This window comes from Camellia sinensis, chromosome 12, assembly GCF_055761805.1.
Source record: "Camellia sinensis isolate YWXY chromosome 12, ASM5576180v1, whole genome shotgun sequence".
Taxonomy (NCBI): domain Eukaryota; kingdom Viridiplantae; phylum Streptophyta; class Magnoliopsida; order Ericales; family Theaceae; genus Camellia; species Camellia sinensis.
This window is the reverse complement of record NC_138972.1, coordinates 66,475,276-66,487,937: the sequence shown is the minus strand read 5'-3', so window position 1 is coordinate 66,487,937 and position 12,662 is coordinate 66,475,276. Positions and strand designations below refer to the sequence as shown.

The 12,662-nt window shown below is 35.5% G+C and overlaps 1 protein-coding gene across 4 annotated transcripts; it reads left to right on the top strand.

Moving 5' to 3' along the window:
* Positions 1–274: 274 nt before the first annotated feature.
* Positions 275–11,939, top strand: LOC114292871 (protein DETOXIFICATION 24). 4 transcript variants are annotated; one of them, XM_028236886.2, is made up of 10 exons: positions 275–430; positions 7,386–7,659; positions 9,273–9,814; positions 10,405–10,491; positions 10,576–10,632; positions 10,723–10,961; positions 11,059–11,177; positions 11,262–11,348; positions 11,461–11,569; positions 11,672–11,939. In XM_028236886.2, exons 2-9 carry the CDS (start codon positions 7,390–7,392, stop codon positions 11,539–11,541), a joined length of 1,482 nt encoding a protein of 493 aa, XP_028092687.1. In that variant the 5' UTR covers positions 275–430; positions 7,386–7,389; the 3' UTR covers positions 11,542–11,569; positions 11,672–11,939. The 4 variants fall into 4 exon arrangements, with proteins under 4 accessions (XP_028092687.1, XP_028092686.1, XP_028092683.1 ...); XM_028236885.2 differs by adding an exon at positions 661–860 and having other exon boundaries at positions 11,461–11,939; XM_028236882.2 differs by having other exon boundaries at positions 11,461–11,939.
* The last annotated feature ends 723 nt before the right edge of the window (positions 11,940–12,662 follow it).

Here is a 12,662-nt window from a genome sequence, read left to right as displayed (position 1 = left end):
ATAATTCAGTGGGATTTTAAAAAAAAAATATTTACAAATACATGAAATTTTTTTAAATTTTAATTATTAATATTTATTTTGTTTACCATTGTTGTGTAATTATTTTTTTACTTTTACACTGAATTACTATTTTCCCAACTTTTTTCCTAAGTCAATGTTTTTCATTTGACAACATATTATTTTATTTTTCTAAAGTAACATTTCAAACTATTAAAATACAATTTTTTTAAATAAAAAAAGGGTTATATAAGTACCTCTATTCTCTCAAAGTCCCATCAGTATCTTCAACCCCCAATTACTTCTCTCTGTCACTCTCTCTCTCTCACAAACACACACACACACAAGTCATGAGAACTTAAGCAAGTCAAGTTATAGGAATAGGAGGCACAATACCAGAAAGATTGTTTGGCTCTCTGGCTAGCTAACCAAAGTAAGTCTCTCATCACCATTATAAAAACATGTATTGATAACATATTGTTTTATTATTATGATGTCCAATTTGTGTAAGTAATCACTGTGTTCAATCATAGATGAATTTTGTGATAAAAAAGAACGGCATGTTCAACTTTGATAGATATAATTGAAGGGGAAAAAAAAAACTATTTAGTTTTGATTTGACAATTTTTGCCTTTTATTTTAAATATCTTTGTTTATATTCAGGGACGGACCCCATAGTGTAGGGCAGTGCCTCCCCTCTCTTTGAGACTACCCTGCTACTTGCTTTGGTTTAAAACAGAGCACTGAAGACATTTTTGTTTGCATGGCCCCCTTCTCATTCAATGGTTCCTGGTTCATGTCTTCAAGAGCAAATGTTTAACCCAATATGGCACGTGTTTGAAAGAAATTGAATTGAATATAATGTATGTTGGATCAATACTATAAATATAACTTACTTTAACAATTGAATTTATTTTGTGCGACATTTGAAGTGTGATTATTTGTTATTTGATTCTTAGTTAAGAGACATGCCTTTATGAATATTTTATTTTTATTTTTTTTTTTAACTTTCTCTTTTAGATTGTGAAATTATGAATGAGTTTTTTGGTTTACAAACAAGTTATAATCAACCCAAAAAATAGATTCTAGTTTTCTAGCAAAAAAAAAGTCTAAAAAAATTAAGTTCAATTGCACAACTCAATCTTTTGTAAGCGACACGAGCCTTACATAAGCTAAATTTATTGAGTTTGAATAGTACTTGAACTAAATACCTTTGGTTGGTAAGTCGAGTTTGGACAAGCATGGACAATTTTGAGCATTACTGGAGTTGGATCAGGGTAAGTTTTGAACCGAATTCAACCCACCTAGCTTGCACCCTAACTATGGCCCCTCCGGTATTAGGATTCTAGTTTTGTCTTTGTTTATATTGACTATTGATACGTTAAAATTTTCAAAGTAAAATCTATAATTGGAGTTGTTTTTTTTTTTTTTTAACGTATATAATTGGAGTTCGATACACATAATGTTTGGCCTCCCTATCTGGGTCTATCCCTGTTTCTATCTAACAGAAAAATATTGATGGATCAATTTTTGTCAAGCACAAAAATTAATTAATTATTTTTATTGAATTATTTGATATAATTTTTTCTCATATTTATAATTAAGAATAATTAATTATTCTTTTCTTGATTGACAAAAAAAAAAAAAAAAAAAATCATTGGAATGATCATTTTGTTCCAGATCTTAATAATTTTCTTAAAAAGATTGTGGCCATAAATTTTATTTAGTGCTGTTTTGGGAAGTCAAGTAAAAAGCCACGTTTTTTATCCAAGGGGAAAAAAGCTGGCAGCCAAGAACGCAACAAAATTCATTTGGGAAGAGATGAAAATGCAAGTGATAAAATTACAAATTGGAGCTATGACAAAAAAGTGAAAAAATAAATTTCTTATGTTGGGTAAGGGTATTTTGGTCATTTTAATTTGATTTGACACCATAAACAAATATTAAACTAAAAAGTCAAAAGCCAGTCTCTAAATCACTTTTCAAAAAGTTAAAAAACTTAGTAAAAAGCCAAAAACCTACTTTTTACCAACTTACCAAAACACTCCTTATATAAAATGTCGCTAGCACCTAACATCAAATAGGACTTGGTCATGTTTGACATATCCTAACATGGTGTTTGGCTCACAGCCACAGGAATGATTTTGAAATAGAATTATTTTTTCTTGGCCTCCCAATGGAAACATCATTTTTTCTAAATTTATTAATAATTATTCCATTTGAAATGTACATTATTGTTGTTATTCTTACCGAATCAAATATGAGTATGAATATTTCAATAGAATGATCGTTCATTTTAGTGAATCAAACATTAGCTAACTGTATTCGCTAATTTCGCCTATATAAAGGAAAGAAGAACAAATTTTGTTTTTCTGGTTATTTATTTATTTTTTGTTTAGGATCTTTAGAATTCCAACCAACCAGTTTAGGGTCAGGTTTGAGTTGGGAGGACCGTTTGGTTTTTTGTTTTCTTTCATTTTGTTTCTTTTTCTTCTTCTTATTCTTATTCTTCTTCTTCTTTTTTTTTTTTTTTTTTAATTTTTTGTATGTTCAGAAATGTACGTTACCTTATGAAAACATGAAAAACAAATTTAAAAAAACAAAGCAAAACAGAACAGAGAAACACTCAACAACCATTCCCTCTCTTGGTCTCTTCTTCTTTTATTTTCTTTATTTAATTATTTTTATTTTATTTTATTTTCTTGCTGTCACTAACCTCAGTCTGGCCTCGGCTATTTTAATATTTTTTGTTTTTGTTTTGGTCTGAATGTTTCTGCTTTTGGTTAGAAGAGTGGTTAGTTTACACTATATAAAGTAGGGTAGTGCAAATCATGCCGTGTGTTTTCTTGTGGAGGTCTTTCTCTTTATGATGACTAAGGTGCAAGTCCCCTTGAGGAGGATGGGATGAGCACCTCAATGAACCTCAACTGTAGTCATCGAGCAAAGCAACCCTAAATATTCATGCAGAGTTTACAGGTAGCCCTTAACTGCCCCAATATAAAGGATGTAATGCTAGCCGAAGCCCGGCCTGACTATAATAAAATTAAAATAAATAATTTACATATATATATATATATATATGGGAGCTTTTTTGATAAATCTACTTACTAAGAGCTTTATTTCATCCAACTCATATTCTTTTTGACTATTCCATTAGGTTCTATTTGAGAGAAGAATACCAAAATATCCTTTTCATCTACTTATGTTCGATTTAATTCACATTATTTTCTTATGTTTCAATAAGTCCTATGGGTGACATAATTACCAAAATACTCCTAATGTGAATGTTCACACCGTCAATGTGAATGTTCATATAGTCAATATGTAGGGGCCCGACCCATGTTGATCCTCGTGGGTGCCTGGAAAAATTCGAGTCGGGCCGAGCTGGCCCACGGGCCAAAAATTAGGCCCAAGCCCTAACCTTGGCACAGGGTTATTCGGAATTTGGGCGGGCCAGTGGGTTGAGCCTTGGGTCGAGCCGGTGGGCCTGGGCCTAACCTCGGGCTTGGGCGAGCTTGGCTATTTTTTTTTAATTCTTTTTAATTTTTTCTAGCAAAATTTTATTATTTTTCACAAAAAAAGACATTAAGCCTCGGGCGGGCCAGGCCTCGGACCGAGCCTTGAATAGGCCTTAAGCGGACCGATGGGCCAGAGCGGGCTTCAAAGTGATGGCCTAGACCCTAGCCTATGGTCTCAGACTGGGCTCGTGCCCGGGTCCAAATGAGCCTGCCTTGGGCCATGGGCGAGCTTCGAGCAGCCCACGTTCTTTTTGACTATTCCATTAGGTCCTATTTGAGGTAAGAAGACCCAAATATCATTTTCATCTACTTCTATTGTATGTAGTCCACATTATTTTCTTAATTACCAAAATACCCCTAATGTGAATGTTCACACCGTCAATGTGAATGTTCATACTGTCAATGTGAATGTTCATATCGTCAATGTGTAGGGCCCCGGCCCATGTCGAGTCTTGTGGGTGTCCAAAAAAATTTGGGTCGGGCGGGGTCGGGTCGGCCTACGGGCCAAAAAATTAAGCCCAAGCCCTAGCCCTGGCACAGGGGTATTCGGACTTTAGACGGGCCGGTGGGTCAAGCCTCGGGTCGGGCCGATGGGCCTGGGCCTAGCCTCAAGCTTAGGTCGGGCTTGCGTGGGCCTGGTCATTTTTTTTTAATTCTTTTTAATTTTTTCTACCAAAATTTTATTATTTTCCACAAAAAAAGACACTAGGTCTCGCCGCGGGCCGAGTCTCGGACCGAGCCTTGAATGGGCCTTAACCGGGCCGATGGACCGGGCCGGGCTTCAAAGTGATGGCCTAGGCCCTAGCCTAGGGTCTCGGACTAGGCTCGAGGCCGGGCCCAAACGAGCCTTTCCCGGGACATGGGCGGGCAACCTATGTTCTTTTTGACTATTCCATTAAGTTCTATTTGAGGTAAGAAGGCCAAAATACCATTTTCATCTACTTATATTCTATTTAGTCCACATTATTTTCTTATGTTTTAATAAGTCCTATGAGAGACATAATTACCAAAATACCCATAATGTGAATGTTTACATCGTCAATGTGAATGTTCATATCATCAATGCGTAGAGGCCCGGGCCGGCCCATATCGAGCCTCGTGGGTGTCCGAAAAAATCCGGGTCGGACCAGGCCGGCCCACAGGCCAAAAAATTAGGCCTGGGCCCTAGTCCTGGCACAAGGGTATTCGGGCTTTGGACAGGCCGATGGATCGAGCCTCGGGTCGGCTGATGGGCTTGGGCTTAGCCTCGAGCTTAGGTCGGGCTTGGACAAGCCTCGCCATTTTTTTTTTAATTCTTTTTAATTTTTTCTACCAAAATTTTATTATTTTCTACCAAAAAAGACATTGCGCCTCGGGAGGGCTGGGCCTCGGACCGAGCCTTGAATAGGCCTTAAGCGGGCCGATGGGGCGGGCCAGGTTTCAAAGTGATGGCCTAGGCCCTAGCCTAGGGTCTCGGACATGCTCGGGTCCGGACCCAAATGAGCCTGCCCTGGGCTGTGGGCGGGCTTCGGGCAGCCTACGGGCCACAGGCCAATTCTACATTCCTATTAATGTGTATGTTAACATGTCAATGTGAATATTCACATTGTCAACAAGCCGGGCCGGGCCTACCCTAGGCCGCAGGCGAGCTTCGGGAAGCGGGCAAATTTTACACTCCTATCAATGTTAATATTAACATGTCAATGTGAATATTCATATTGTCACGGGTCAGGCCAAGCCCACCTCGGGCTGCGGTTGGGCTTCGGGCCGCCCACGGGCTGCGAGCCAATTTTACACTCTTATCGATGTGAATGTTAACATGTTAATGCGAATATTCACATTGTCAACGGGCCGGGTCGGGCCCGCCTTGGGCCACTGGCCAATTTTATACTCTTATCAATGTGAATGTTAACATGTCAATGTGAATATTCACATTGTCAACAAGTCGGGTCGGGCCTGCCCCGGGCCGTGGGCGGGTTTCGGGCAGCCACGGGGCACAGACTAATTTTACACTCCTATCAATGTTAATGTTAACATGTCAATGTGAATATTTACATTGTCAATGGGCCGGGCCGGGGCCACCCCGGGCGACGGGCAGGCTTTTGGCTGCCTATGGGCTACGGGCCAATTTTATACTCTTATCAATGTAAATGTTAACATGTCAATGTGAATATTCACATTGTCAACAGGCCGGACTGGGCCCGTCTCGAACCACCCATGGGTCGCAGGCGGGTTTCACGTCGCCATGGGACGCGGGCCAATTTTACACTTCTATTAATGTCAATGTTAACATGTCAATGTGAATATTGACATTGTCAATGGACCGGGCCCGCCCTGGCTCGCGGGCGGGTTTCGGGCTGCCCACGGGCCAATTTTACATTCCTATCAATGTGAATTTTAAAATATGAATGTTCACATCATAAAATTGCTAACCGTTCAAAAAATATTTATAAGGGTATCAAAATTAAATATAAGGGCATAAGTGTCCAAGAAAATAGTGTAAATCAAGAAAAAGGATTTTATGGAATAAAACTATACATACAAGGGACTAAATGGGTTTAAAAATTCCTTCACAGACTTTTTGAGTTAAAACACTTCTAAATGGGATTTGTCAATAAAAATCCCTATCCTCGACAATGCTACGTAGCTCAAATTTTGTGGCTCAAAAGTGGCTCAAATGGCCAAAACGACGTCGTTTTGAGTACAGAACAACATAAAAATGGCCAAAACGACGTCGTTTTGGCCATTTGAGCCACTTTTGAGCCACAAAATTTGAGCTACAAGACATTTTCCATCCTCGACATATATATATATATATATATAATAGTAAATGGTTAGTTTAGTGTGGTTTAAGTTTGCATTCATCTTAACATGTTATGTATATCATAGATCTTTTTATTTAATTATTTATTTTTTTTAATAATTAGTATATGTAAAAAAAAAAAAAAAGTTACATATTAAATATATTTATATAAATGGGGATAAGGTAGAGCACTACCTAGGTTGAAAAACTGACATCAGTTTTCTTAATTTTAATTTTTGGAGAATTTTCAAGACAATTTTTGGCATTTGAAATCTATGGCAATAAAACTTAACGGTCTTTCTACAATTTTGGTACTATATATAGAGAGAAATTTTATAACATTAAAGGTTTTGTACATTTTTAAGAAAGATAGAGTTTGAGAGAATTTTTACTCTGATAAATTATATCTTATTGTACCTTATGACTTTTGTTACCACATTACTCTGTCCTCCCCTTTCGAGGGCTGCCCTTTTGGTCTAATTCACCTCTTTCATGCCTTAAATGACAGAAAAATGTTAAGCAAATAGAGGAGGTGAGTAGAGCAAAGAGGAAGCCCTCACCCTAGAGGAGGGGGTTGAGTTTTGATGATGTTATACAGTGAATTGTCCTTACTATTATGCATTTCTTGGCATGGGTTTTAAAAATTAGGAGAGGCATGACCACTGTAGGTGAAAGCATGACTCATGGAAATTTATCAGATAATATGATTAATGTCATGTAAAATGCCACATCAAATATTCAAATGTGATCATTACCACTTTTATGTTTTTATTTTTATTTTTGCCAATTAATAAAAGATTAATTATAAATATAAAAGAAATTAAATCAATATGGACAATCATAGTCCAATAACCCAACAACCATCACGATCAATAGTCCACAATAGAAAGGGAAAAAAAATAAAAATAAAAATAAAAAATAATAAAAACTAATGAACAATATAATACAATTGACCTCTTAACCTTCCGAATATATAGGAGTCACCAACTGAAATAACCCAGTTGATTGATATTACTCTTGTAAAAATTTAAGCTACATTAATCTAACAACTGATACATTTTGACTAATCTTTATATTATGTTTTGCAGAAATATGGATGGTAATAACAAGATAGAAGAGAGGTTATTGACATCAACAGAAGGAGGAGATTGTGGTGGTGGTGGTGGTGGTGATTTGAAAAAAGGGGTATGGGTCGAATCAAGAAAGATATGGAGGGTAGCATTTCCAGGGATATTAGCAAGAGTTAGTTCATTTGGAACACTGGTCATTACTCAATCTTTCATGGGACACATTAGTGAACTTGATCTTGCTGCCTATGCTCTTGTCCAAACTCTTATTGTTCGTTTTTCCAATGGCATACTTGTAAGCCCCTCTCCTTTTTAATTTATTTTAATTTAATTTGTCATTAATTGTCAATGGTAAAATTGTCATAATTTATAGGCTAAATTACATTGTCCTCCCTTGAAGTTTGAAAAAATATTACAACAAGCACTATAATTTTTGCATAATTATACTTGACCTCTTTTTCAGTGAGACTAAATTGATTAGGACTAACGTAGATGGTGTGAAAACATAAAGACAAATAAGAAAAAAAAAAATTCATTATAAAAGAGATAACAATAATATCATTTTTCTATCCATCTAACTAATGCATTAGTGATAAAAAAAATAAATAAATAAATAAAAAGGGGGGTTGGGGGGGGAGGGGGGGCTTAAGTGTTATATAAATTAAAATTTCAAGAGAGTTCAATGTAATTATGCAAGAATTTGTGGGACTTGTTACATTTTTTTCAAATTTCAAGGGAGATCAATGTAATTTATCCAAATTTATAGGTTAAGTGATCGTTTGAGAGTTGACCTTTTTAGTGGCCTTTCGACTTAATGAAAAAAAGTTAAGGTATTTGAGAATGACCTTTTTCAGTATATAATGAATGACTTACTGGTTTGTATGATTTGCTTTTTTACATGTTTTTTACTTTTTGAATTTCTTTATTTTTAACTTTTTGGATTTTTTAGACAAAAAATCATATTCCCAAATGACCCCTAAATTAGACTAACTTCATTTTGTGAGGTTTGAAGAAAATATAGATAATCTTATAGTTTTGGCATATCTACATTAACCTTTCCTTCCTTAACAATAAATTTAACTAAGTTAGACCATCTCCAACGGTTCATCAAATGTTTCATCAAATTTAAATTTGATGAAAAAACTCTGCTCCCATAGTTTACCAAATCTTTTATCAAATCCAAGATTTCTCAAATCTTTCAGCAAATTGAAGATGGATGTGCCTTTTATCAAATCACTGTTTATAACCGTTAGATTTTCACCACCAGCTGTCCCCCAAAATGACCACCTCAAGGCTAAAATTTGTGAAAAATTTACATTGGTCGGTTGACCGCCGGGACATTTGCCCGGTTGACCCCCCCAATGAACACCTCAAGGCAAAAATTTGTGAAAATTTTACACTGACTGGTCGACTAGCCGGAAATCTGCTCAGTCGACCAGTGTTTTGATAAAGCTTCAAAAGACTCCATTGGTGCACTTGATATCAAATGGATCTTTCACTCAAATTTTTACTTAAATTTATTGAAAAACTTGATACATCGTTGAAGATGCTCTTCTGAGGCAATGAACTTAACTTTTTTCCCTTTCTTATCCTCATGAAATTACTTCGTTAGCCTCTTTTATCTCACCATCATTAACCTATAAATTAATAGCATGTTCCTTTTTAATTCCGTGCTATTATAGTGCATTTTGACAATCCCATAGCTAGGTTTGTGCATTTGCATATATAAGTCATTATATTGTATTTACGATCACATTTTATTTGTAGCCTTTGAATAAGAATACCACACATTAGAAAATAGGGCTTGAAAAAATTTATGCTAATGGAGATGAAAGTTAGCTCATGTAACATATTCTAAGACTCTATCCTTTCTATTTTCCAATAATTTTTTAGTTATTCTTGTTGCAGTTGGGAATGTCCAGCGCAACTGAAACCCTATGTGGCCAAGCATTTGGAGCAGGGCAACACCACATGATGGGTATATACTTGCAACGATCATGGATTGTCAATTTCATTACTGCAACAATCTTGCTTCCTTTCTTCATCTTCACAACGCCCATTTTTCGTCTACTTGGTGAAGAAGAAGCTATAGCAAAAACATCCAAGAATATAGCCCTATGGTTTATTGCCTTTCTCTATAGCTTTGTCTTTGCTTTGACCATCCAAATGTACCTACAAGCGCAATTGAAGAACATGGTTGTGGCGGTTCTCTGCACTTCCTCATTTGCAATCCATGTGCTGTTGTCTTGGATCTTTGTGAGCATACTAGACTTGGGAATACCTGGCGCGATGGGTGCATTGGCCATATCTTCTTGGTTAGTGGTTTTTGGAGAGTTTGTGTATCTTTTTGGAGGTTGGTGCCCCCATTCATGGAAAGGATTCACCACTGCCGCCTTCTCTGATTTATGGCCTGTTGTAAAGCTCTCAGTATCCTCAGGCATAATGCTTTGGTAACGATCCATTTTCAAATCATTTGAAATGTTTTCATATAGTTACTTAAATTAATATATGCACATTCATTATACTACTGCAATAGTTCTTGCTAAGATAAACGGTCTGGTGGCAATTCCACCCAGAAGGTAATGAATTACTCTTACAATACGTCCATATACAATGATGCTCAAGGGTCTAGGCTAAGTAGCAAGAGCAACTTTTAATTTATTATGAGCCCAAACTTGTATATAAGAGATACCATTGCAATCTAAGCTACAAAAAAAAAATGAAAATTTACTCGAGTAGGAAAAATTTATAAGTATTAGAATAGATGGCTTATTTAGAATTACACTACAAGATGTAGCATCAAAAGAATCAAACTCTAAATTGCACATGGTATCAAAAAAAACTAGCGATATCAAAAAAATCTAAAATATTATTTTATTTTATTTTTGGTATTGCAAGTGGGAAGAAGATAAGAAAATAAGAAAAACCATCTATTTGTTTCCTTTTAGCTCTAAATATCGCTTTGTCATTCTTCTATAGTGAAATTTCGCTAGTCCACTTTTTCGTTGATTTTGTTTTGTTCTGTTTTTTTATTTTATAGCCTAGAGTTATGGTACAATTCTGTTTTAATTCTAGTGGCGGGATACATGTCAAACGCAGAGGTTGCCATTTCTGCCTTCTCGATTTGGTATGGATCGTTCTATATTTTTGTTTCTTTTCGCTTTTCACTTAACCACAAATATTGGTCCTCCTAATTCCACGACTTTTGCAGCCTTAATATCAGCGCTTGGGAATTTATGTTGTGCCTTGGCTTTCTCGGTGCTGCATGGTATGCCCTAATTACTTAATTATTTATTTATTTTACTATCTTATCCTTGTTTGATTTTTGATTTTTGATTTGTCATCTTTGGAAAAATAGTGTGCGGGTAGCGAACGAATTGGGAAGAGGAGATGCTAAAGCAGCAAAGTTTTCAATTAAAGTTATATTGTGTACTTCTGTTCTGCTCGGATTAATCTTCTTCGTTCTTTGTTTAATCTTCGGTCATGACATAGCGTACTTGTTTACAAGCAACGAGGAAGTTGCAGCAACTGTTTCTGATCTATCTGTCCTTCTAGCTTTCACCATGTTGTTAAATAGCATTCAACCGGTACTCACAGGCAAGTGACTCTTTTTTTGGATAATTCCGCTTTTGAAAATATAAAAAACCATATTACCAACGATTGAAAAGATTTAACTGTTGAATCGTGCTAGCAGGGGTCGCGGTTGGTGCTGGTTTGCAAAGCATAGTCGCTGGTATTAACCTTTGTTGCTTTTATGTGATTGGGATTCCGATTGGAGTATTGCTTGCATACGTGGCTGATCTTGAAGTTAAGGTAAAATAACCGGGCTTAATTTAGTATGTTTGCTAACATTACAAGTGAAAATTCTATGACTTGGGTTCCATATTTTTCATGTAGGGATTATGGATAGGAATGACCGCTGGGGTGGTAATGCAAGTTATTGCACTATCCTTCATGGTATGGAGAACCGATTGGGATGAACAGGTAAATGAAAATAAGTCCAATTAAATTGTGAAAACAAATTAAGAATGAACTTAGTTTTTGTGCTTAGATTAAAAAGAAAATTAAATTAATTCTTTTGATCATTGTGTCACAGGTGAATAAGGCATCTGAACGCCTTGGCCGATGGTTTTTGAAACCCTCTGAGGAATCCGATGAAGGCCTCAATCACTCTTGAAATTGAAGAACTAATAAAGACTTTTCGAGTAAATGAACCACAAGCATGCTTCAAATTTAATTTTGAATTCAGATGTTAGAAATTTGAGTCTAATTATTTTACTTTATTATTTTTATGATCCGTACAACAGTGAGCATATCACATTGTCATGCAATGGCAGCTTCATTTTGATCCTACTTGTAAGTTGTCATTCGTTTCCAGTCTAGAAAATGGAAACTGAAGGCTAGAAAGTTTTGATTTCAACGAGATACAGGGGCATGGAAGAACTCTCGAGCCTGAGACTCGGGTAGGATTGTTGGTTTGCTTGTAATTTAACAATGCGACTGAAGAGTTTGTTGTAATGTTTTTATGACATTTTCATTTTGCAAACGTTTTAGTTTGTGAATCATATTTCTCAAGCCTTGAGTATGCATTTACTAGTTTGTAGTTGTTTGAAAATTTCATAGATAATGAGTATTATTGTGCCAAAATCAACTTATATGTCATAATTGATATATATATTCTTTTTTTTATAATAATTTTTTTTTTTTTCAAAGTTTGACCGCTAAGTTTCTTTTATGCCAATCATGGGCATCAAATTTTAAGCTAATCGAATATTAAAAGCTAAACCAACTGATACTAATCTAATTGATCATGACTCGTGTACGTCTGTAGGAAGTTCAGGTAAAGAGTTCAAATCTTATCATAGGAATGACTGGTTTTCTCATGATATAGCCTATAATAAATAAATAAAACAAAAACTCTCATATATGCTCATATTTCTTAGTGTAATTAATTATTATAATATGGAGGACTAAATAAATGAGATAGTTTTTTCCTCTCCGATAACCAATTTAATATTTTGGAATGTTTGATTCTGACAATCAATTTTGTAAATAAGATTAACCTATAGTCTTAATTTTCCATATTACCTATAACTTCCACCCTTTTTGAGCTTCCTACATGTTCCTCATATAACAACTTCTCAAAATAGTTCTATTACCTCTCCACAGATTTTGTAGAAAATGTAGTAACGATTATCAGGAAATGTGATAAGGTTATGTTAGTTAAATTAGTTATTGGAGAAAATATAGTAAATGTTATTAGTGTATACGTCCTCCAAATGCGATTAGATGATCATA